The sequence below is a fragment of the Poecile atricapillus genome, chromosome 30, assembly GCF_030490865.1.
Source record: "Poecile atricapillus isolate bPoeAtr1 chromosome 30, bPoeAtr1.hap1, whole genome shotgun sequence".
NCBI classification, from domain to species: domain Eukaryota; kingdom Metazoa; phylum Chordata; class Aves; order Passeriformes; family Paridae; genus Poecile; species Poecile atricapillus.
The window spans coordinates 778,700-801,851 of NC_081278.1; the positions used below are offsets into that span (position 1 = coordinate 778,700).

Consider the following 23,152-nt stretch of genomic DNA (forward strand, 5'->3'; position numbering starts at 1 on the left):
GGGGATCAGGGGGGGTCCAGAAGGGATTTTGGGGGGGGTCTCAGGTGTCTGAGGGGATCAGGGTGGATCCAGAAGGGATTTTGGGGGGGGGTCTCAGGTGCCTGGGAGGGCTCCAAGGGCTCCAGGTGACCCCAAACATCCACGGGGTGGGGGGCTCAGGAGAGGTTTTAGGAGATCCCAAAGATCCCAGCAGCTCCCTGGCAATTCCTGGAGGATCTCAGGGTGGGATTTGGGGGTGTTCTGTTATTTTTTGGGGGGGGGGTCTCACCTTTGTTGGCCACCTCCCAGGCCACCTCGAAGAGCACGACGTTGTCGGGGGCGCCGGGACCCCCCCAGTCCTCCAGCCCCGGCAGGGAGCTCACGGACACACTGCGGGCCAGCGGCATCTGCCGGACCCCCAAACCCCGTCAGGACCCCCAAAATGGGGCTGGGGGGGGCTCAGAACCCCGAGAAACCCCCAAAATAGGGGTTGGGATTGGATTTGGGGGGGGGTCTCCACAATGGAGATCTCCTATGGGGTGACCCCCACCCATGGGACCCCCCCAAAAGGACCCCATAACCCCCCCAGGATCTCCCCCCACCCATGAGACCCCCCCAAAAGGACCCCATAACCCCCCCAGGATCTCCCCTCACCCATGGGACCCCTCCCCATGACCCCATAACCCCCCCAGGATCTCCCCCCACCCATGGGACCCCTCCCCATGACCCCATAACCCCCCCCAGGATCTCCCCCCACCCATGGGAGCCCTCCCCATGACCCCATAACCCCCCCCAGGATCTCCCCTCACCCATGGGACCCCCCCAAAAGGACCCCATAACCCCCCCAGGATCTCCCCCCACCCATGGACCCCCCCAAAAGGACCCCATAACCCCCCCAGGATCTCCCCCCACCCATGGGACCCCTCCCCATGGCCCCATAACCCCCCCAGGATCTCCCCCCACCCATGGGACCCCCCCCAAAAAGGACCCCATAACCCCCCTAGGATCTCCCCTCACCCATGGGACCCCTCCCCATGACCCCATAACCCCCCCCAGGATCTCCCCCCACCCATGGGACCCCTCCCCATGACCCCATAACCCCCCCAGGATCTCCCCCCACCCATGGGACCCCTCCCCATGACCCCATAACCCCCCCAGGATCTCCCCCCACCCATGGGACCCCCCCAAAAGGACCCCATAACCCCCCCCAGGATCTCCCCCCACCCATGGGACCCCTCCCCATGACCCTATAATCCCCTCCAGGATCTCCCCCCACCCATGGGACCCCCCCAAAAGGACCCCATAACCCCCCCCAGGATCTCCCCCCACCCATGGGACCCCTCCCCATGACCCCATAACCCCCCCAGGATCTCCCCCCACCCATGGGACCCCCCCCCAAAAGGACCCCATAACCCCCCCAGGATCTCCCCCCACCCATGGGACCCCTCCCCATGACCCCATAACCCCCCCAGGATCTCCCCCCACCCACAGGACCCCTCCCCATGACCCCATAACCCCCCCAGGATCTCCCCCCACCCATGGGACCCCCCCAAAAGGACCCCATAAGCCCCCCAGGATCTCCCCCCACCCATGGGACCCCTCCCCATGACCCCACGACCCCCCCCAAACGCCACGAGAACCCCCCCAGGACCCCCCCACTCTCATGGGACCCCCCCCAGCCCCTCCCAGGCTCTCTTCCCATATCGCCCCCCCCCCAAAAAACTCCCATTTGGGACCCCCCCTCACTCATGGGTGCCCCCCTGTCCTCATCCCCCCCCTCCACCCCCGTCCAGGACCCCAAGAGACCCCCAGGACCCCCCCCAGGCCTCTGAGACCCCCCTAAGGACCCCCCCCAACTCTTGGGACCCCCCCCCAAGGGAGCCCCCCCACCGCTCCAAACTTCTCCAGGAGCACGAGGACCCCCCCCGGGGACTCCCCCACCCTCACGGGACCCCCCCCAGGAGGGGACCCCTCCCCGTGGGGGGGTCCCGGGGGGGGTTCCTTGCTCCGGGGGGGGGTCCCTTTGGCCGCCCCCCCCCTCACCTCCCCGCGCTCCCGCAGCTGATCGCGGACTGACCCCTCCCGCCCCCCGTCCGCACAGGCCACGCCCACTCCCCCCGCCGAGGCCACGCCCCCCGGCGCTGATTGGTCGAGGCGGGGGTGAGAGGGGGGACGGGCGGGAGGGGCGGCACGCGGGGGGCGGGGGGGGCCGCTTAAAGGGGCAACGGCGCCTTAAAGGGGCAACGGCGGGGTCAGAGAGGCGGGGGAGGGGCGGGGTGTGGGGCTGATTATGGGGGGGCTCTAGGGCAGGTTGTGGGGCTAAGGGGCGGCCATGGGAGGGTTTATGGGGTGCCTGTAGGGCAGGATATGGGGCAGAGTTATGGGGACGGTTGTTGGGAGCCTCTGCGGGGCAGGTTATGGGGCAGGCTGGCGCTATGGGGCTGCTCTAGGGCTGTTGTTGGGCTGCGGGATGTGTGTGGGGCAGGGTACAGCACAGCTATGGGGTTACAGAGCGCCTGTGGGGCTGTTTATGTGCTTGTGGGGCAGTTCTGGGGAAGGTCACGGGGCTCGGGGGGCAGCTTGGTTCTGTGGGGCAGCTTACGAGGCCGATCATGGGGCAGTTATGGCAGTGCGAGCCATCTGTGGGGCAGCTTACGTGGTTATGGGGCAGGTTACGAGCACGTTCTTGGTCCGGCGTTGAAGTTCTGGGGTCGAATTCGGGGTTCTGGGGCCGCCTTTGGGGCGCCCCCCCACAAGGGGCCCCCCGGCGGTGCTGGAGGACCGAGCGCCATCGAGAGGTTCGGCCAGAGCGGCCGCTCCCGCCTTTGCCCCGCTCCGCCGGCCCCGTACGTCACTTCCGGTCGGGAGAGCGCGAGGGCAGCGCGGGAGCGAAGCGGCGCCGCCATGGCAACGGCGGTGGGGGAGGGGAACGGGGGGCTCTGGGGGGTTTTGCGAGGGGTCTGAGGGGATGGGAGGGTCCTGGGGGGGGTCTGGGGAGAGTCCTGAGGGTGTTTGGGGGGACGTGGGGGCGTTCGGGGGGGATGCCGTGAGGGGATGGGGGAACGTCGTGAGGGGATGGGGGAATCCCTGAGGGTGTTCTGAGGGGTCTCTGAGGGCTCTGAGGGGCTGCGGGGTGTCCTGAGGAGCTGGGAGGTCTGGAGGGGGGTCCCGGAGAGAGATGAGCGGTTTGGGGAGTCCCTGAGGAAGATTTGGGGGAATCTGAGGGGATTGTTGGGATCGTGGACAGGATTAGAGGATCCTGGAGGCTTCTGAGGGGATAAGGGTCGGTCTGAGGAGGATTTGCGGGGTCTGAAGGGAATTAGGGGGGGGTCCTGACCCCTCAGGAGAGAGTTTGGGGGTCTTTGAGGGGTTTGGGGGTCTCTGAGGGGTTTAAACGTGGCTCGGTGGGAATGAGGGGGTCTGGAAGGGCCCAAAAGAACCGGGGTGTCCCTGAGGATCAGGGGGTGCTGAGCTCAGGAGTTTGTGACCCCCAAACCCCCCCCATTCCCTCCCAGACCCCCAAAGTTCCGGAGGTTCGGGATGTCACCCGGATCGAGCGGATCGGTGAGACACAACCCCCTCGCTTTGGGGGGGTCTCCCCTTTTTGGGGGTCAGAGGGAGTCAGAAATTTGGGGAATCGCTCCCAACTTTTGGGGGGGAGCTGAGGGGGTCCCCAAAATGGGGGGGACACTTTGTAACCCCCCCAAATTCCTTTTCCCAGGCGCCCACTCCCACATCCGCGGGCTGGGCCTGGATGATGCCCTGGAGCCGCGACAGGTACGAGGACTGGGGAGGTTTGAGTCTTCTGGGGGGGGGTCTGCACCCCCAGAATTTGGGGGTTCACCGCCCCCCGTGGCCCCCCAGGTGTCCCAGGGCATGGTGGGGCAGTTGTCCGCCCGCCGCGCCGCCGGCGTCATCCTGGAGATGATCAAGGAAGGGAAAATCGCCGGACGCGCCGTCCTGATCGCCGGGCAGCCCGGGACGGGGAAAACGGCCATTGCTATGGGTTTGTGACCCCCAAAAACCCCCAAATCCCACCCAAAAACCATCCCCAAATCCCTGTCCTGATCCCCAGGCAGCCCAGGCAGGGAAAACTGTCGTTGCCGTGAGTGGGTGATCCCAAAATCCCGCCTGATTTTTCCCAAAATCCCCTCAAATCTCTCTTAAACTCACCCCTGACTCTTCCAACCCATCCAAAATCCCCCAAACCCACCCTAAATTCCCTCTCAAACTGACCCCTGATCCCTCCAATCCCCCTAAATCCCCCCAAATTCCCCTCAAACTCACCCCTGACTCCTCCAATCCACCCTAAATCCCCCAAACCCACCCTAAATTCCCTCTCAAACTCACCCCTGACCCCTCCAGCCCCCCAAATCCCCCCAAATCCCCCCTCAAACTCACCCCTGACCCCTCCAGCCCCCCAAATCCCCCCTCAAACTCACCCCTGACTTCTCCAAGCCCCCCAAATCCCCCCAAATCCCTCCTCAAACTCACCCCAACCCCAAAATGCCCCCAAATCCCCCCTCAAACTCACCCCTGGCTCCTCCAGCCCCCCAAAATGCCCCCAAATCCCCCCTCAAACTCACTCCTGGCCCCTCCAGCCCCACAAATCCCCCCAAATCCCCCCTCAAACTCACCCCTGACCCTTCCAGCCCCCCAAAATCCCCCCAAATGCCCCCTCAAACTCACCCCTGACCCCTCCAGCCCCCCAAATCCCCCCAAATCCCCCCTTTTCCCCCGCAGGGATGGCGCAGGCGCTGGGCCCCGACACGCCGTTCACGGCCATCGCCGGCAGCGAGATTTTCTCCCTGGAAATGTCGCGCACGGAGGCGCTGACCCAGGCCTTCCGCCGCTCCATCGGCGTCCGCATCAAGTACGGCGCCCATTTCGGGGGTCCCACGCCGCTTTTTGGGGTCCCCACACCCTTTTTAGTTCCTCTGGCTGGTCGTGTTGCTCGTCTGTTTTAAGTTCTGTTTGGTTTTCCCTCCAGTTCCGGGGTGCTCTGTCAAATTTTGACGTTTTGGTGTCAAATTTTGAGGTCTCCACCCCAATTTCAGGGTCCTCACCTGCCCCATTTTGGGGTCCCTACGCCGTATTTTTCTTTTCATTCCACATTTTTCTTTCAGCTTTGAGCTTTTTTGTGGGCTTTAATTTCGTTTTTTTCACCTACTTTTAAGTTTCTTCACAATTTTGGGTTTCTCCATCCTAATTTAAGGGTGCCCCTACTTCAGATTTAGGATCTCCCCTCACAAATTCCAGAATTTGCCCCCTCATTTTCAGTCTCTCCACCACATTTTGTGCTTCCCACTCCCCATTTTCCTCTTTCCAGCTCAAGTTAATATTTTCTTCCTGTCTTGGCGTCCCACACACCAATTTTAAGGTTTCCTCCTAAATTTTGGGGTTCTATCTCAATTTTGAATTCCCCCTGCCCCATTCTGGGGTTCCCATATCTTGTTTTATTACTCTGTTAGAGTCTGCACCCCCAGATTTCACTTTCCACCCCAATTTTGGGCTTCTTCCACCCCATTTAATGTCCCAACAACTAAATTTTGGGGTTCCCCCCTCATTTTTGGGGTGTTCCCCCCTTTTTTTTGCCTTACAGGGAAGAGACTGAGATCATCGAGGGGGAGGTGGTGGAGATCCAGATCGACCGCCCGGCCACCGGCACGGTGAGGGGGGACCCCAAAACCTTCTTTAAACCCCCAAAATGCCCTCAGGGCACCCCAAAATCCCCTCAAAGCCCCCCCCAGAATTTCAAGGGCCCCCCAAACCTTGCGTTTCCTCACAGGGGACCAAAGTGGGGAAGCTGACGCTGAAAACGACGGAGATGGAGACCATTTATGATTTGGGGGCGAAGATGATCGAGGCTCTGAGCAAGGAGAAGGTTCAGGCAGGGTGAGTGAGGGTCCCCCAAATTGGGGAGACCCCAAAACTTGAGACGTGCCCAGAAATTGGGGGTGAGGATCTCAGAATTTGGGGGGTGAGGGATGGAATTGGGCTGGGAGATGATTTAGAAGTTGGGGATAAAGAGAGTAGGGGGCCAAGCAGGGAGAAGGGACAGGAAGGGTGAGTGGGGGGACCCCAAAATCAGGGTGAGGGACCCTGGAATTGGGGTGGGGACCCTGAAATCTGGGGGGAAAGGGTGGGAAACGTGAGGGGAGAAAAGGGCGGGAAACGTGAGGGGAGAAAAGGGCGGGAAACGTGAGGGGAGAAAAGGGCGGGAAACGTGAGGGGAGAAAAGGGCGGGAAACGTGAGGGGAGAAAAGAGCGGGAATTGTGAGGGGAGAAAGGAGTGGGAAATGTGAGGAAAGAAGAAAAATACCAAAATACTCCGTTTCCATCCCCAGGGACGTCATCACCATCGACAAGGCCACGGGGAAGATTTCAAAGCTGGGGCGCTCCTTCACCCGGGCACGGGACTACGACGCCATGGGAGCACAGGTGAGGTTTTTGGGGGTCTCAGGGGGGCACAGGGGGGGTTTTGGGGTGGCCCTGACCCCCTGAGTTCTCCCCCCCAGACGAAATTCGTGCAGTGCCCTGACGGGGAGCTGCAGAAGCGGCGCGAGGTCGTTCACACGGTGTCGCTGCACGAGATCGACGTCATCAACTCCCGCACCCAGGGCTTCCTCGCCCTGTTCTCAGGTACCCCCCGGCCCCAAAAGTGACCCCAAAACCCACAAACCGTCCCTCACCCCAACCCAGAGCTTCCTCTCCCTCTTCTTGGGTATCCCCAGACTCCCAAAACTGCCCCTGGGACCCCCAGAACCGCCCCTGACCCCCCCAAACCCCAAATCCAGGTGACACAGGTGAGATCAAGCCGGAGGTGCGGGAGCAGATCAACGCCAAAGTGGCCGAGTGGCGTGAGGAGGGCAAGGCCGAGGTCATCCCTGGGGTAAGCCCTGACCCCCAAAACTCTCCTGGGAACCCCCAAACCGCCTCAGGGAACCCCATAGTCCCCTGGGCACCCCCAAACCCTGCCTAGGATCCTCCAAACCCCCTCAGGAGCCCTCAAAAATTCATTTATTTGAGGAATCAGGTGACAAATGAGCTGCACCAGGATCCCCCAAACCCCCTTGGGACCCCCAAAACCCCCTCAAGGATCGCCAAGAGCACCCCATGACACCCCAAAATGCCCTCAAGGATCGCCAAGAGCACCCCATGACACCCCAAAATGCCTTCAGGGATTGCCAAGAGCACCCCATGACACCCCAAACCCTCTCAGGAATCACCAAGACCCCTCCAATACACCCCAGGTGCTGTTCATCGACGAGGTTCACATGTTGGACATCGAGAGCTTCTCGTTCCTCAACCGCGCCCTGGAGAGCGACATGGCCCCCGTGCTGATCATGGCCACGAACCGCGGCATCACCAGGTACCTGAGCAACACCTGGGCAACACCTGGGCACCCCCAAACCTCCCCTGACCCCCCCCTCATCTCCACCTGTCCCTCAGGATCCGAGGCACTTCCCACCGCAGCCCCCACGGGCTCCCACTGGATCTGCTGGACCGGCTGCTGATCATCGCCACGGCCCCGTACGGCGACAAGGAGACACGGCAGATCCTCAAAATCCGGTGGGACACCCCAAAAATACACCTGGGTACCCCTAAATCCTCCTTGACGCGGCCCAAATGGCGCCTGACACACCCCAAAAACCACCACCACGGCCCTGTGCGGGGAGAAGGAGACCCAGCAGATCCTGAAATGATGGTGGACACTCCTAAAAATCATTTCTGACACCCCAAACACACTTGGGCACCTCTCCAAATCAACCTGAACCCTGAAACCCATCTGGAAATGCCCAAAATGCCCTGAACCTCGAACATGGCTGATCCCCCTCAACACACCTGGGGTGCCCTATAACCCTCACCAGGTTATCTCCAAAATCCTTGTCACCCCAAAAGCCTCCATGATTCTCTCCAGGTGCCCCAATCACCCTTGGGGTGCACCTTGACTTACTTAGGATCTCCCCAGACACCCCAAAACTGCTCTGGGCCACCCCAACCTCCTCAGGGTGGCTCCCAACCCCTTAAGACACCCCCCAACACCCTCCTGGGTACCCCATAACCCCACTGCGGTGCCCCCAGGCCTCTTTTAGGTGTCCCCCTGCCCGTTTTTGGGGACCCCCTCACCCATTTTGGGGTCCCCCTGACTGTTTTTGGGGCGCAGGTGCGAGGAAGAGGACGTGGAGATGACGGAGGACGCGTACGCGGTGCTGACGCGCATCGGGCTGGAGACGTCGCTGCGCTACGCCATCCAGCTCATCACCGCCGCCAGCCTGGTGGCCAGGAAACGCAAGGTGGGCACCCCAAATCCCACAGGAACCCCGAAATTCGGGGGGTGGGACCCCAAAACTGCAGTCAGGAGGTGGGGTGGGACCCCAAACTGAGGTGGGGGGTGATGTTGTGGGGTGGATGTGAGGTGCTGAGGGAGCTTTGGGGGACTCTGGGGGAGGTTTGTGGGGAGGTCAGCGTGGATTTGGGGTGCTCGTGATGGTTTGGGGTTACACGTGACCATTGGGAAAAGGGCGGGAAACGTGAGGGGAGAAAAGAGCGGGAAACGTGAGGGGAGAAAATGGTGGGGAAATGTGAGGGGAGAAAATGGTGGGGAACGTGAGGGGGGAAAATGGTGGGAAACGTGAGGGGAGAAAAGGGTAGGAAACGTGAGGGGAGAAAATGGTGGGAAACGTGAGGGGAGAAAATGGTGGGGAAACGTGAGGGGAGAAAAGAGCAGGAAACATGAGGGGAGAAAAGAGTGGGAATCCTGAGGGCAGAAAAGGGCGGGAAACGTGAGGGGAGAAAATGGAGGGGAATGTGAGGGGAGAAAATGGTGGGGAAACGAGAGGGGAGAAAATGGTGGGGAAACGTGAGGGGAGAAAATGGTGGGGAAACGTGAGGGGAGAAAAGAGCGGGAAACGTGAGGGGAGAAAATGGTGGGGAAACGTGAGGGGAGAAAAGAGCGGGAAACGTGAGGGGGAAAAGGGTTGAAAACAGGTAAAAAATGAGAAATGTGAGAGGAGAAAAGGTGGAATTGTGAGAGGGAAAAATGGCGGAAAAACGTGAGGGGGGAAAAGAGAGGGAAACGTGAGGGGAGAAAATGGTGGGGAATATGAGGGGAGAAAATGGTGGGGAAACGTGAGGGGAGAAAAGAGCGGGAATTGTGAGGGGAGAAAATGGTGGGAAACGTGAGGGGGGAAAAGAGCGGGAAACGTGAGGGGGGAAAAGAGCGGGAAACGTGAGGGGGGAAAATGGTGGGGAACGTGAGGGGGGAAAAGGGCGGGGAAACGTGAGGGGGAAAAATGGTGGGGAAACGTGAGGGGAGAAAAAGGGGGAAACATGAGGGGAGAAAAGAGTGGGAATCCTGAGAGCAGAAAAGGGCGGGAAACGTGAGGGGAGAAAAAGGGGGAAATGTGAGGGGGGAAAATGGTGGGGAACGTGAGGGGAGAAAATGGAAGGGAATGTGAGGGGAGAAATGGTGGGGAAACGTGAGGGGAGAAAAGAGCGGGAAATTTGAGGGGAGAAAATGGTGGGGAATGTGAGGGGAGAAAAGAGCGGGAAACGTGAGGGGAGAAAATGGTGGGGAAATGTGAGGGGGAAAAATGGTGGGGAAACGTGAGGGGGAAAAATGGTGGGGAACGTGAGGGGGGAAAAGAGCGGGAAACATGAGGGGAGAAAATGGTGGGGAAACGTGAGGGGAGAAAAGAGCGGGAAACGTGAGGGGGAAAAAGAGCAGGAATTGTGAGGGGAAAAAAGGGTGGGAATCATGAGGGGAGAAAAGGGCGGGAAACGTGAGGGGAGAAAATGGTGGGGAATGTGAGGGGGGAAAATTGCAGAAAAGATGAGGGGGGAAAAAAGACAGGAAATGGGAAAAGAAGGTGTGAAAATGAAGGTGAAGCATTTTGTGGTCTCTGCTGACGTCGGTGCCCTGCCAGGGCGCGGAGGTGGGGGTGGAAGACATCAAACGCGTTTATTCCCTGTTCCTGGACGAGTCGCGCTCCACTCAGTACATGAGGGAGTACCAGGAGGCCTTTCTGTTCAACGAGCTCCGTGAGCACCTGGGGACACTGGGGGGACGGCTGGGGGCACCCGGGGGTCTCCAAATCAGGGTGGGTAACACGGGACGTGGCACATGGGGGGAGCAGGGAGGTGTAAAAACCGCGACAAAATGGGGAGAAACGGCCAAAAATTAGGCGATGGGGAGGGGAAATAGAAGGAATGAAGGAAAAATAAAGAGAATTGGGCGAAATAGTGAGGGAAAAATGGTAAAATATTGATGGAATTTGGCAAAACAAGGGTAAAAGGGGCAAAAATGGAAGAAGTAGAGGAAAAGATGGGCCAAATTAGGGAAAATTTGAGAAATGAGGTAAAAAATGGGGAAATGGGGTACTGCAGGGAGAAAGGAAGATGTTATGGAATTAGGGCAAATAGAAGTTGAGTGTGAATGGGTCAGAATTAAGGAGAACGGAGTGCAAAACGAAATATGGGAGAAAGAGAGAAACTTGGACAAAAATAAGAGGAGAAATTGAACAAAAATTGGATAAAAAAGGGAGAAATAAGGAAAAAATGGAACCAAAGTTGGGGGCAAGGGGGTGAAAGTGGGAGAAATTAGGTGAAAATTGGGGAAATCACATAAAAAATGGTAAAATTATGCAAAAGAAAGGAATTGGGACAAAAATAAGTGGAAAATGGGATGGAAATCAGGTAAAAATGGGAGAAAATAGGTAAAAATGAAGGAATTGGGGCAAAGTGAGGATTTGGGGACACTGATCCCTTCCCCCTTCTCTCCACAGAGAGTGAATCCATGGAAACGCCGTGACCCCCCCGAAATTCCCTCCCCCTCTTTGTACAATAAATGTGATTTGGAACCAAAAATCTCCCAAAAACTGGGGGAGGGTCAGTGCCTTTATTTGGGGGTTCAGTGGGGGTCTTCATCCATCGCTGAACTGGAAGAAGAGGCGCTTTCGTTGGGGGTCTGGGGGGTCCCCAAAATGGGGCACAAAGGGGATCTGGAGGATTTGGGAGAAGCCTTCGGAGAGGTCAGGGGCCACAAAGTGTTTCCTGAGGGGGAGGAAATGGGGAAAAATCACCTGAAATTGGGTAAAGTGGTTGGAAAACCAGCGAAAACAGCAAATCCAACCAAGATGGAAGAGGAAGAGAGAAAAGCAAAAGCCCACCCAAAATGAGGAAGAGAATAGAATAGCAAAGAAACCCTCACAGAATCGGGAAGGAGGCAAAAATAGGGAAAACTGAAGAGAAAAAAAAATAAATTAACTAGAATAAATAATGGAAAGGGAAAAAACTCCAAGCCAGCCCCAAACTCCCCCAACCTTCCAAAGCTTCTCCAAACTATCCCAAAACACCTCAGATGCCCCAAAATCCCCCCAGAAATTCCCCAAAATGCCCCAGATCCCCCCAAATTCCTCCTGTCCCCCCCCCAGACACATCCAAATCACTGCAGACCCCCCAAAACCACCCCCAGTCCCCTCTCACTTGTAACTGAACAGAACAGCGTCGGTGACGGGGACGTGGCCGCTCTGTGTCATATCCCGGAACTTTTTGGGGTGAAAATCCCAAGAAAAGGGTTCACGGGGTGCTGAGGGTTCACCCCCAACCCCTCGGGAGGAGGGTCAGGACCCCCTCAGACCCCTCCTCACCCTGCAGTTGTGCCGTGCCTGCTCCAGACTGGCCGTGAACTGGAGGCACCGACACGGCACCGCGGCCTCCCGGGCACAGGACACGAACCTGGGGGCACAGGCCGGGTCAGGGGGTCCCCAAAACAAAGGACGTAGGGCTCAAAACCCCAGAAAAGGGGTCCTGAGGGCTGGGGGGAGCAGTTCCCAGTGCCCTCCCAGTGCCCTCCCAGTTCCCTCCCAGTTTCCAGACTGGCCTTTGCCGCGATTCGGGGTCGGGGTTGGTGTTGTCGACGACGACGGGGCGGCCCCGAGCCAGGGCGGCCGAGCAGGCGGAGACGCAGCGCTGCCATGAGCCCAGCGTGTCCTGGGGGTTACCGGGGGTGTCTCAGAGCTCACTCTGGGCCAGGCTGCCCGAACAGGCACAGACACAGCGCGGCCATCAGCCCACAGCGCCCTGGAGCTCACACGGGGGTCAGCAGCTCACCCTGTTCACGTACTCATATCCCGCAGGAATCAGGTGACGCTTCACGAAAGTGGATTTGCCGGCTGAGGGGAAAAAAAAAATCTTCCTTTTTCCTCTCACGTTTCCCACAATTTTCCAGTTTCCAACCCTTTTTTCCCTCCTCACGTTTCCCACATTTTTCCCCTCACATTCCCCTTTTCTCCCCTCACATTTCCTACCCTTTTCTTCCCTCACGTTTTCCCGCCCTTTCCTCCCCTCACGTTTCCCACTCTTTCCTCCCCTCACGTTTCCCGCTCTTTTCTCCCCTCACAATTCTCGCTCTTTTCTCCCCTCACGTTTCCCGCTCTTTTCTCCCCTCACGTTTCCCGCTCTTTTCTCCCCTCACGTTTCCCGCTCTTTTCTCCCCTCACATTTCCTACCCTTTTCTCCCCTCACGCTTCCCCCTTTTTCTCCCCTCACGTTTCCCACTCTTTCCTCCCCTCACGTTTCCCGCTCTTTTCTCCCCTCACATTCCCCACCATTTTCTCCCCTCACGTTTCCCGCCCTTTTCTCCCCTCACGTTTCCCGCCCTTTTCTCCCCTCATGTTTCCCGCTCTTTTCTCCCCTCACGTTTCCCGCCCTTTTCTCCCCTCACGTTTCCCGCCCTTTTCTCCCCTCACGATTCCCGCTCTTTTTCCCCCTTCTCGCCGTTTTTAACTCCTTTTTCCCTCTTTTTCCAGCTGTTGGTGATCAGAATCCAGAGCTGGCTCAGTGGTCAGTGCAGGGCTCACAGATCAGTGGTCACTCACCCCCAGGGAAGCCAACGGTCAGCAGCACCTCAGGCCTGTCCGACACCAGCTCGGCCTTGGGGGGCTCCGGGGGGGCTTCAGGCTCCAGGACACGCTGGGGACAAAGGTCAAAGGTCAGGATTGGGGACAGGCTCAGGGGTCATTTGTGGGGTCAGGGGTCATTTGTGGGGTCAGGGGTCATTTGTGGGGTCAGGGGTCATTTGTGGGGTCAGGGGTCACTCACGGGGTCGAAGGCCGGGAGGTCAAAGGGCGCTGGGGCCCAGCCCAGGAACTTTTCCTCAGGAGTCAGGAACCGCAGCCCCGCGTTGAGAGCGAACTGGGAACACTGGGGTCAACTGGGGGCACTGGGGGGGAAATGGGAGGGACTGGGGGGGAACTGGGAACACTGGGGGGTGAACTGGGGGCACTGGGGGGGTGAACTGGGAACACTGGGGTCAACTGGGGGCACTGGGGGGGAAATGGGAGGGACTGGGGGGTGAACTGGGGGGGTGAACTGGGAACACTGGGGTCAACTGGGGGCACTGGGGGGGAACTGGGAACACTGGGGGGTGAACTGGGAACACTGGGGTCAACTGGGGGCACTGGGGGGGAACTGGGGGCACTGGGGGGGAACTGGGAACACTGGGGGGTGAACTGGGAACACTGGGGTCAACTGGGGGCACTGGGGGGGAAATGGGAGGGACTGGGGGGTGAACTGGGGGGGTGAACTGGGAACACTGGGGTCAACTGGGGGCACTGGGGGGGGAAATGGGAGGGACTGGGGGGGAACTGGGAACATTGGGGGGGAACTGGGAGGGACTGGGGGGTGAACTGGGGGCACTGGGGGGGAACTGGGAACACTGGGGTCAACTGGGGGCACTGTGGGGGAAATGGGAGGGACTGGGGGGGAACTGGAGGCACTGGGGGGTGAACTGGGGGGGTGAACTGGGAACACTGGGGTCAACTGGGGGCACTGGGGGGACTGGGGGGGAAATGGGAGGGACTGGGGTGAACTGGGAACACTGGGGTCAACTGGGGGCACTGGGGGGGTAAATGGGAGGGACTGGGGGGTGAACTGGGGGGGTGAACTGGGAACACTGGGGTCAACTGGGGGCACTGGGGGGACTGGGGGGGAAATGGGAGGGACTGGGGGAGTGAACTGGGGGCACTGGGAGGGTGAACTGGGGGCACTGAGGGGGCACAGGAGACCCCAGGGTCATGAACTGGGGGGGACTGGGAAGGGCACAGGGTGGATCCCCAGGGATTTGGGGGTGTAGGGGGGGATCCCCAGGGATTTGGGGGTGTGGGGGGGGATCCCCAGGGATTTGGGGGTGTCGGGGGGATCCCCAGGGATTTGGGGGTGTGGGGGGGGATCCCCAGGGATTTGGGGGGGGGTCCCAGGGGATTTGGGGGGGTCCCCAGGCAGGTTTTGGGGTCCCACCAATCGGTCGCTGCAGGAGAAATCCTTTTTCTTCCGCCCCGGGGCCCAGTTCGGGGGGCGTCCAGCGGCGTCTGGAGGGAAAGGAGAGCTTGGGGAGGTGCTGGGACCCCAAAAATGCACCCAGAACCCCAAAACCCCTCCCAGAGCCTCCTGTGAACCCCCAAAATACACCCAGGATCCCCCCCGGGACCCCTCTGAGCATCCCAGTGCCACCCCAGTGACCCCAAAACCCCCCCAGGACCCCCAAAATCCCCCCCAGGACCCCCCAAGGGACCCCTCTGAGCATCCCAGTGCCACCCCAGTGACCCCAAAACCCCCCCAAGGACCCCCAAAATCCCCCCCAGGACCCCTCTGAGCATCCCAGTGCCACCCCAGTGACCCCAAAACCCCCCCAGGACCCCCAAAATCCCCCCCAGGACCCCTCTGAGCATCCCAGTGCCACCCCAGTGACCCCAAAACCCCCCCAGGACCCCCAAAATCCCCCCCAGGACCCCTGTGCTCACCCCCCACGTAGAAACTGTCGGGCACCGACACCGTCACGTCCCCGTTCGCCTGCGGGACCCAAACCGGTGATCCCAGTGCACACCAGTTCACACCAGTTCACACCAGTTCACACCAGTGACCCTGCTGACCACCCCCCAACAGCTCACAGCTCCCTCCCAGTGCTCCCAGTCTGTTCCCAACAGCCTCCCAGTAACTCCCAGTCCCTGGGGAATCCTTTACTAATCCCTCCCGGTCTCTCCCAGTTCCCTCCCAGTCCCTCCCAATCCTCTCCCAGTACCTCCCAGTCCCTCCCAGTGCCCCCCAGTCCCCTGAAATTCTCTCCCAGTACCCTGCAATCCCCTCCCAGTCCCTCCCAGGCCCCTCAAATCCTCTCCCAGTCTCCTCCCAGTCCCTTAAATCCTTTCCCAGTCCCTCCCAGTCCCCTGCAATCCCCTCCCAGTCTCCTCCCAGTCCCTCCCAGTCCCCTGAAATCCTTCCCCAGTCCCCCCCAGTCTCCTGAAATCCCCTCCCAGTCCCCCAAAATCCCCTCCCAGTCCCCCCCAGTCCCCTCCCAGTCCCCTGAAACTCCCTCCCAGTCCCCTCCCAGTCCCTCCCAGTCCCCTCCCAGTCCCTCCCAGTCCCTCCCAGTGCTCCCCAGTCCCCCGAAATCCCCTCCCAGTCCCTCCCAGTCCCCTCCCAGTGCTCCCCAGTCCCCTGCAATCCTCTCCCAGTACCTCCCAGTTCCCCCCAGTCCCCTCCCAGTGCTCCCCAGTCCCCTGCAATCCCCTCCCAGTTCCCCCCAGTCCCCTCCCAGTGCTCCCCAGTCCCCTGAAATCCCCTCCCAGTCTCTCCCAGTCCCCTCCCAGTCCCCTGAAATCCTCTCCCAGTACCTCCCAGTTCCCCCCAGTCCCCTCCCAGTTCCCCCCAGTCCCCTGAAATTCTTTCCCAGTTCCCCCCAGTCCCCTCCCAGTGCTCCCCAGTCCCCTGAAATCCTCTCCCAGTACCTCCCAATTCCCCCCAGTCCCCTCCCAGTCCCCTCCCAGTGCTCCCCAGTCCCCCGAAATCCCCTCCCAGTCCGTCCCAGTCCCTCCCAGTGCCCCCAGCCCCACCTCCTCGCACAGGTGGTCCCACATCCCCAGCACCGGTTTCCTGTAGATCCCCGGCCCCGTGGCCACCAGCACCTGAACCGAGAGGGGCGGGGGGCTCAAACCAAGCCCTGCAGGGGGGATCCCCGAGTTTGGGGAGGGGGTTTTGGGGGTCCCCGAGTTTGGGGAGGGGGTTTTGGGGGTCCCCCCACACCTGCAGGGCCACCCCGAGCTGCTGCGTCACCGCCTCCACCTTGGCCTGGAAGATCTCGGGGCGCAGCCGCCCCCGGGAGATCCCCAACTGGTTGGTGAAGACCACGAGCTGGGGGGAGGCACAAAAGGGGGTTCAGGGGGGTCTCCCCAATCTTTGGGGGGGTTTTGGGGAGTCGGGGAGGGGGATTGGGGGGGATCTGGTGGGGTTTGGGGGGAGCCCTGAGGGGTTTGGGGGTCCCCAAGAGGTTTTGGGGGGTTTTGGGGGGTGCTGGAATGAGCTGGGGGGAGGAAAAGGGATTTGGGGGGGTCTTAAAGGGTTTGGGGGTTCCCAAGGTGGGATTTTGGGGAGCCCTGAGGGGTTTGGGGGAGCTCTGGGTGCTCAGTGGGGTCACAGGGAGGAACCTGGGGGGTCCCCAAGAGGTTTTGGGGGGCGCTGGAATGAGCTGGGGGGAGGAAAAGGGATTTGGGGGGGGGGTCTTAAAGGGTTTGGGGGGAGCCCTGAGGGGTTTGGGGGAGCTCTGGGTGCTCAGTGGGGTCACAGGGAGGAACTTGGGGGGTCCCCAAGAGGTTTTGGGGTTGCTGGAATGAGCTGGGGGGAGGAAAAGGGATTTGGGGGGGGTCTTAAAGGGTTTGGGGGGTTCCCCAAGTGGAATTTTGGGGAGGGGTCTCACCTTGTACCCCTCATTCTGCAGCTGCTTCAGCTTCTTGGGGATCTCAGGGTACAAAATCCTGGCGGGGGGGGGGAGAAAAAAAAGTGAGACCCCCCCAAAAACGACCCCCAGCCCCTCCCAGGACCCCCCCCAAAAGCCCCCTCCCCTCACCTCCAGTCGTCGGGGCTGGTGGGAAACACCTTCCCCGAGCGGGTGGTGATGAGGGTCCCGTCCAGGTCGAACCCCGCAATCTGGGGGGGTCCCCAAAAACAAGAGGAGGGGTCAGGGGGGGTCCCCGGGGGGGGCTGGGGGGAGTTGGAGCCCCTGGGAGGGGGAATTTGGGGAGGGGGGAGGGATTTGGGGAAGGTCTGAGGGGATTGAGGGGATTTGGGGGGGGATTTGGGGGTCCTGGGGGGGGATTTGGGGTGGGATTTGGGGTGAGATTTGGGGGTCCTGGGGGGGGGATTTGGGGTGAGATTTGGGGGTCCTGGGGGGGGATTTGGGGTGAGATTTGGGGGTCCTGGGGGGGTCCTGGGGGGGGTTTTGGGGTGAGATTTGGGGGTCCTGGGGGGGGGGTTTGGGGTGAGATTTGGGGGTCCTGGGGGGGGATTTGGGGTGGGATTTGGGGGTCCTGGGGGGGGAGGGGGAGTTGGGGTGAGATTTGGGGGTCCTGGGGGGGGTTTTGGGGTGGGATTTGGGGGTCCTGGGGGGGGTTTTGGGGTGGGATTTGGGGGTCCTGGGTGGGGGGGGGATTTGGGGGGGAGCTGGGTGGTCTTTGGAGGATGAGGGGGGGGTCCAGAGGGGATTTGAGGGGTTCTGGGGGGGGTCTGGGGGTACCCCTGGGGAGTCCCCAAGGTGGAAAGGGGGGCACAGGACCCCCCCCAAATTGGAAATGGGGGCATGGGACCCCTCCCCAAACCCCCCAAAGCTGGGAGGGGACACGGGACCCCCCCCCAAATTGGAAAGGGGACACAAGACCCCTCCCCAACCCCCCCAAGTTGGAAAGGGGGACACGAGACCCCTCCCCAAACCCCCCCAAATTGGAAAGGGGGACACAGGACCCCCCCCAAACCCCCCCAGGTTGGAAAGGGGACACAGGACCCCTCCCCAAATTGGAAAGGGGGCATGGGACCCCTCCCCAAACCCCCCCAAGTTGGAAAGGGGACACAGGACCCCCTCCCCAAACCCCCCCAAAGCTGGCAGGGGGGCACAGGACCCCCCCCCAAGTTGGGAGGGGGACACGGGACCCCTCCCCAACCCCCCCAAGCTGGGAGGGGGACACGAGACCCCCTCCCCAAATTGGAAAGGGGACACGAGACCCCTCCCCAAACCCCCCAAGTTGGAAAGGGGGGCACAGGACCCCCCTCAAATTGGAAATGGGGGCATGGGACCCCCCCAAACCCCCCCAAAGCTGGAAAGGGGGACACGGGACCCCTCCCCAACCCCCCCAAGTTGGAAAGGGGGCACGAGACCCCTCCCCAACCCCCCCAAAGCTGGGAGGGGGACACGGGACCCCTCCCCAGCCCCCTCAAGTTGGAAAGGGGGGCACAGGACCCCCCCCCAAATTGGAAAGAGGGCACAGGACCCCTCCCCAAACCCCCCAAGTTGGAAAGGGGGGCACAGGACCCCTCCCCAACCCCCCCAAGTTGGAAAGGGGACACAGGACCCCTCCCCAACCCCCCCAAGCTGGGAGAGGAAAATGAGACCCCTCCCCAAACCCCCCAAGTTGGAAAGGGGGACACAGGACCCCTCCCCAATCCCCCCCAAGCTGGAAAGGGGGGCACAGGACCCCTCCCCAACCCCCCCAAAGTTGGAAGGGGGGACACGGGACCCCTCCCCAAACCCCCCCAAAGTTGGAAGGGGGGCACGAGACCCCTCCCCAGCCCCCCCGTACCTTGCTGCTGGGCCGCAGCCCCGCGGGGGTGAAGATGAGGAGGGGTCCCCTCTTCTGCCACCCGCCCCGGGGGGGGCTCCCGGGGGGGGCTCTGCGGGCCGGGGGGGGGTCCCGGGGGGGGCTGGGCGGGCGTTTTTTGGGGAGGGGGGACCCCTCGAAGTGCAGCACCAGGGGGTACCTCCCGTTCACCAGCAGCAGCGTCTGCCCCGGGCCGAGGGTCCCGCAGCCCCCCCGGCCCAGCACGGACCCCCCCACCGAGCTGGGGTTCACCCCGCGCTGGGGAGGAAAGGGTTAAAAGACCCCTCCCCAAAAATAAACCAGCCCCGGGGACCCCTCCTCACCTCCATGGGACCCCCACAAACCCCCTGAGGATCCCCCAAATCCCCCCAGGACCCCCAAAATCGGTCTGAGACCCCTGCTCACCTCCATGGGACCCCCCAAATCCCCAAAATGATCCTCAGGGACCCCCCAAGATCCTCTCAGGACCCCCCAAAATCGGTCTGAGACCCCTCCTCACCTCCATGGGACCCCCCAAATCCCCTCAGGACCCCCCAAATCACCCCAGGATCCCACTGGGACCCCCCTAAACCCCCTCAGGACCCCCCAAATCGGTCTGAGACCCCTCCTCACCTCCATGGGACCCCCCCAAACCCCCTCAGGACCCCCCAAATCACCCCAGGATCCCACTGGGACCCCCCTAAACCCCCTCAGGACCCCCCAAGACCCCTTTAAGCCCCCCCAAAACCCCCCCAGGACCCCCCAAACCCCCCCAGACCTGCGTGACCCGCGCTGTGCCCTCGGCGTAGTCGGCCACGATCTCCACTGTGGGGAGGGGTCACATTTGGGGACCCCCCGAAGCCCCCCCAAAAATCGGGGAGGGGAGGGGGAACCCACCAAGGGGACCCCAGAGCCTGTGGGGGGGATTCTGGGGGGGTTTGGGGGTCCTGGTGGGAATTTTGGGGTCCTGAGGGGGAATTTGGGGTCCTGAGGGGGAATTTGGGGGTCCTGGGGGGAATTTGGGGGTCCTGGGGGAATTTTGGGGGTCCTGAGGGGGAATTTGGGGGTCCTGGGGGGGAATTTGGGGTCCTGGGGGGAATTTGGGGGTCCTGAGGGGGAATTTGGGGTCCTGGGGGGGAATTTGGGGGGTCCTGGGGGGAATTTGGGCGTCCTGAGGGGGAATTTGGAGGTCCTGGGGGAAATTTTGGGGGTCCTGGGGTGGAATTTGGGGGTCCTGGGGGATATTTGGGGGTCCTGGGGGGAATTTGGGGGTCCTGGGGTGGAATTTTGGGGGTCCTGGGGTGGAATTTTGGGGTCCTGGGGTGGAATTTGGGGGTCCTGAAGGGAATTTTGGGGGTCCTGGGGGGGAATTTGGGGGTCCTGGGGTGGAATTTGGGGGGTCCTGAAGGAAATTTTGGGGTCCTGGGGTGGAATTTGGGGTCCTGGGGGGAATTTGGGGGTCCTGGGGGGAATTTGGGGGTCCTGAGGGGGATTTGGGGGTCCTGGGGTGGAATTTTGGGGGTCCTGAGGGGGAATTTGGGGTCCTGGGGGGGAATTTTGGGGTCCTGGGGTGGAATTTTGGGGTCCTGGGGTGGAATTTTGGGGTCCTGGGGTGGAATTTTGGGGTCCTGGGGGGGAATTTGGGGGTCCTGGGGTGGAATTTGGGGGTCCTGGGGTGGAATTAGGGGGGTCCTGAAGGAAATTTTGGGGTCCTGGGGTGGAATTTGGGGGTCCTGGGGGGAATTTGGGGGTCCTGGGGTGGAATTTGGGGGTCCTGAGGGGGAATTTGGGGTCCTGGGGTGGAATTTGGGGGTCCTGAGGGGGATTTGGGGCCCTGGGGGGGAATTTGGGGTCCTGGGGGGGAATTTGGGGGTCCTGGGGTGGAATTTGGGGTCCTGGGGTGGAATTTGGGGGTCCTGGGGGGGAATTTGGGGTCCTGGGGTGGAATTTGGGGGTCCTGGGGGGGAACTTTGGGGTCCTGGGGGGGAATTTGGGGTCCTGGGGTGGAATTTTGGGGTCCTGGGGGGAATTTGGGGGTCCTGGGGTGGAATTTGGGGGTCCTGAGGGGAATTTTGGGGGTCCTGGGGGGGAATTTGGGGTCCTGGGGGGGAATTTGGGGGTCCTGAGGGGGATTTGGGGTCCTGAGGGGGATTTGGGGGTCCTGGGGTGGAATCTGGGGGTCCTGGGGTGGAATTTCGGGGGTCCTGGGGGGGAATTTTGGGGTCCTGGGGTGGAATTTGGGGGTCCTGGGGTGGAATTTGGGGTCCTGGGGGGGAATTTGGGGTCCTGGGGGATATTTTGGGGTCCTGGGGTGGAATTTGGGGGTCCTGGGGTGGAATTTGGGGTCCTGGAGGGAATTTTGGGGTCCTGGGGGATATTTGGGGGTCCTGGGGTGGAATTTGGGGGTCCTGGGGTGGAATTTGGGGGTCCTGGGGTGGAATTTGGGGTCCTGGAGGGAATTTTGGGGTCCTGGAGGGGAATTTGGGGCTCCTGGGGGATATTTTGGGGTCCTGAGGGGAATTTTGGGGGTCCTGGGGTGGAATTTTGGGGTCCTGGGGTGGAATTTGGGGTCCTGGGGGGGAATTCGGGGCAGTTTCCATGACCCGGGGCTGGGCGGGGTTGCCGGTGTCCCACAGCCGAGGGCACGGGGGGGTTCCTGGGGAGGTTCCTGGGGAGGTTCCGGGGGGGTCCCGGCGGTTCTCGGTACCCCGGGCGGGCTCCCCTCACCCACCCTGCTGCCGGGAGCACTTGCGGTCGGTGACGCCGGTGAGCGGCCCCCGGCCCAGCAGCACGGGCTGCCCGTCGGGCAGCGGCACGGGCCCGGCCAGGCCCCGCAGCTCGGCCCGCATCGCTGCGGGAGCGGAGACCGAACCGGGCCGAGCACCGGGACCCAAACCCCGCTCCCGGTTCCGCTCCCGGTCCCGCTCCCGGTCCCGGTTCCGCTCCCTCCCGCCCCTTCCCGTCTGCTGACGTCACTTCCGCCACACCGGCCCTCCTGACTCTATGGTAACTTCCGGTCGTGCTACGCCGCCGCTTCCGGTGGGGTGAGGGGCAGCGCGCCCCCTGGCGGGGGAGGACGCGGCGGGTCCTCCAAGGGTGGGTGGGAGAACTGGCGGGAACTGGGGAGCGCTGGGAGAGGTTTGGGGGGCACTGGGAGGGACTGGTTTGGACTGGGGAGAGCGGAGTCGGGGGTCCGAGCTGTCCTCACCCCTCCTGAGGTCCCGAAATATCAACCTGCTGACTCAGCAGTGCCGCGGCCGGGTCCTGGGACCCCCCTGGAACCCCCCAGGACCCTCCAGGACCCCCCAGGACCCCCCCTGGGAACCTCCAGGACCCCCCAGGACCCCCCAAGACCCTCCAGGACCCCCCGGGACCCCCCAGGACCCCTCTGGGACCCCCAGGACCCTCCAGGACCCCCCCAGGACCCCCCAGGACCCTCCAGGACCCCACTGGGACCCTCCAGGACCCTCAAGGACCCCCCAGGACTCTCCAGGACCCCCCAGGACCCCCCGGGACCCCCCAGGACCCTCCAGGACCCTCCAGGACCCCCCAGGACCCCCCAGGACTCTCCAGGACCCCCCAGGACCCCCCTGGGACTCCCCAGGACCCTCCAGGACCCTCCAGGACCCCCCTGGGACCCTCCAGGACCCCCCTGGGACCCCCCAAGACCCTCCAGGACCCCCCGGGACCCCCCAGGACCCCTCTGGGACCCCCCAGGACCCTCCAGGACCCCCAGGACCCCTCCAGGACCCCCCTGGGACCCCCCAGGACCCCCCAGGACCCCCCTGGGACCCCCCAGGACCCCCCCAGGACCCCCCAAGACCCTCCAGGACCCCCCAGGACCCCCCAGGACCCCCCTGGACCCCCCAGGACCCCCCGGGACCCCTCTGGGACCCCCCCAGGACCCTCCAGGACCCCCCCAGGATCCCCCAGGACCCCTCTGGGACCCCCCAGGACCCCCCAGGACCCCCTGATCCTCACACCAGGACCCCCCCAGGACCCCCTTTGTGCCACCAAGTGTCGCCTTTATTGCCCTCTGGGGGTGGGGTCGCCTCGTGTCCCCCTCCCCAAAATCCCGGGGGAGCCCCAGGGGGTGGCACCGGTGGGGTGGGGGGGTCAGGGTGTCACGACGTGTCCCCGGTGTCCTCGGGGTGTCCCCGGGGTGTCCCCGGTGTCCTCGGGGTGTCCTCAGGGTGTCCTCGGGGTGTCCCCGGGGTGTCCTCGGTGTCCTCGGGGTGTCCTCGGGGTGTCCCCGGTGTCCTCGGGGTGTCCTCGGGGTGTCCCCGGTGTCCTCGGGGTGTCACGACGTGTCCTCGGTGTCCCGGCGTGCGAGCTCTTGTGCCCCCCCAGTTCATCCCAGTGCCCCCCAGTTGGTCCTGGTGCACCCCCAGTTTGTGCTCGTGCATTCCAGTTCATCCTGGTGAGCTCCCAGTCCGTCCCAGTTCATCCCAGTGCATCCCAGTGCACCCTCAGTTCATCGCCCTTCGTTACAATCCATCCTGGTGCGCTCCCAGTTCATCCCAGTCTGTCCCAGTGCACCTCCAGTTCAT

General features: G+C 62.2%; 3 protein-coding genes across 8 annotated transcripts in view; 1 reads left to right on the forward strand and 2 right to left on the reverse strand.

Moving 5' to 3' along the window:
- GYS1 (glycogen synthase 1) overlaps positions 1-2,771 on the reverse strand; it is a 40,748-nt gene extending 37,977 nt beyond the window's left edge. For 2 of the 3 annotated variants that reach the window (XM_058859771.1, XM_058859768.1), the window contains exons 1-2: positions 2,023-2,111; positions 269-386 (exon numbers count right to left, since the gene is read on the reverse strand). In XM_058859771.1, the coding sequence (XP_058715754.1) occupies positions 269-386 (118 nt within the window). In that variant the 5' untranslated portion in view covers positions 2,023-2,111. Of the gene's footprint in view, positions 1-268; positions 387-2,022; positions 2,112-2,635 lie in introns of those variants that run through there. The other variant, XM_058859770.1, reaches the window with a different exon arrangement.
- Positions 2,291-10,856, forward strand: RUVBL2 (RuvB like AAA ATPase 2). 2 transcript variants are annotated; one of them, XM_058859773.1, is made up of 15 exons: positions 2,291-2,895; positions 3,495-3,543; positions 3,701-3,756; positions 3,844-3,985; positions 4,723-4,852; positions 5,582-5,648; positions 5,768-5,874; positions 6,327-6,420; positions 6,498-6,621; positions 6,777-6,871; positions 7,233-7,351; positions 7,432-7,551; positions 8,147-8,276; positions 9,909-10,023; positions 10,767-10,856. In XM_058859773.1, the coding sequence occupies exons 1-15, from the start codon at positions 2,347-2,349 to the stop codon at positions 10,790-10,792; spliced, it is 1,923 nt and encodes a 640-aa protein (XP_058715756.1). In that variant the 5' UTR covers positions 2,291-2,346; the 3' UTR covers positions 10,793-10,856. The 2 variants fall into 2 exon arrangements, with proteins under 2 accessions (XP_058715756.1, XP_058715757.1); XM_058859774.1 differs by having other exon boundaries at positions 2,292-2,825.
- PNKP (polynucleotide kinase 3'-phosphatase) lies at positions 10,842-21,550 on the reverse strand. 3 transcript variants are annotated; one of them, XM_058859777.1, is made up of 16 exons: positions 21,334-21,550; positions 19,381-19,427; positions 18,606-18,881; positions 16,883-16,962; positions 16,733-16,790; positions 16,063-16,170; positions 15,873-15,944; positions 14,784-14,832; positions 14,281-14,351; positions 13,084-13,176; positions 12,861-12,954; positions 12,094-12,155; positions 11,864-11,973; positions 11,631-11,718; positions 11,467-11,528; positions 10,842-11,034 (listed from the first exon to the last, which is right to left on the reverse strand). In XM_058859777.1, exons 1-16 carry the CDS (start codon positions 21,449-21,451, stop codon positions 10,905-10,907), a joined length of 1,518 nt encoding a protein of 505 aa, XP_058715760.1. In that variant the 5' UTR covers positions 21,452-21,550; the 3' UTR covers positions 10,842-10,904. The 3 variants fall into 3 exon arrangements, with proteins under 3 accessions (XP_058715760.1, XP_058715762.1, XP_058715761.1); XM_058859778.1 differs by having other exon boundaries at positions 10,895-11,034; positions 12,107-12,155; XM_058859779.1 differs by lacking the exon at positions 18,606-18,881 and having other exon boundaries at positions 21,334-21,549.
- Positions 21,551-23,152: the final 1,602 nt, after the last annotated feature.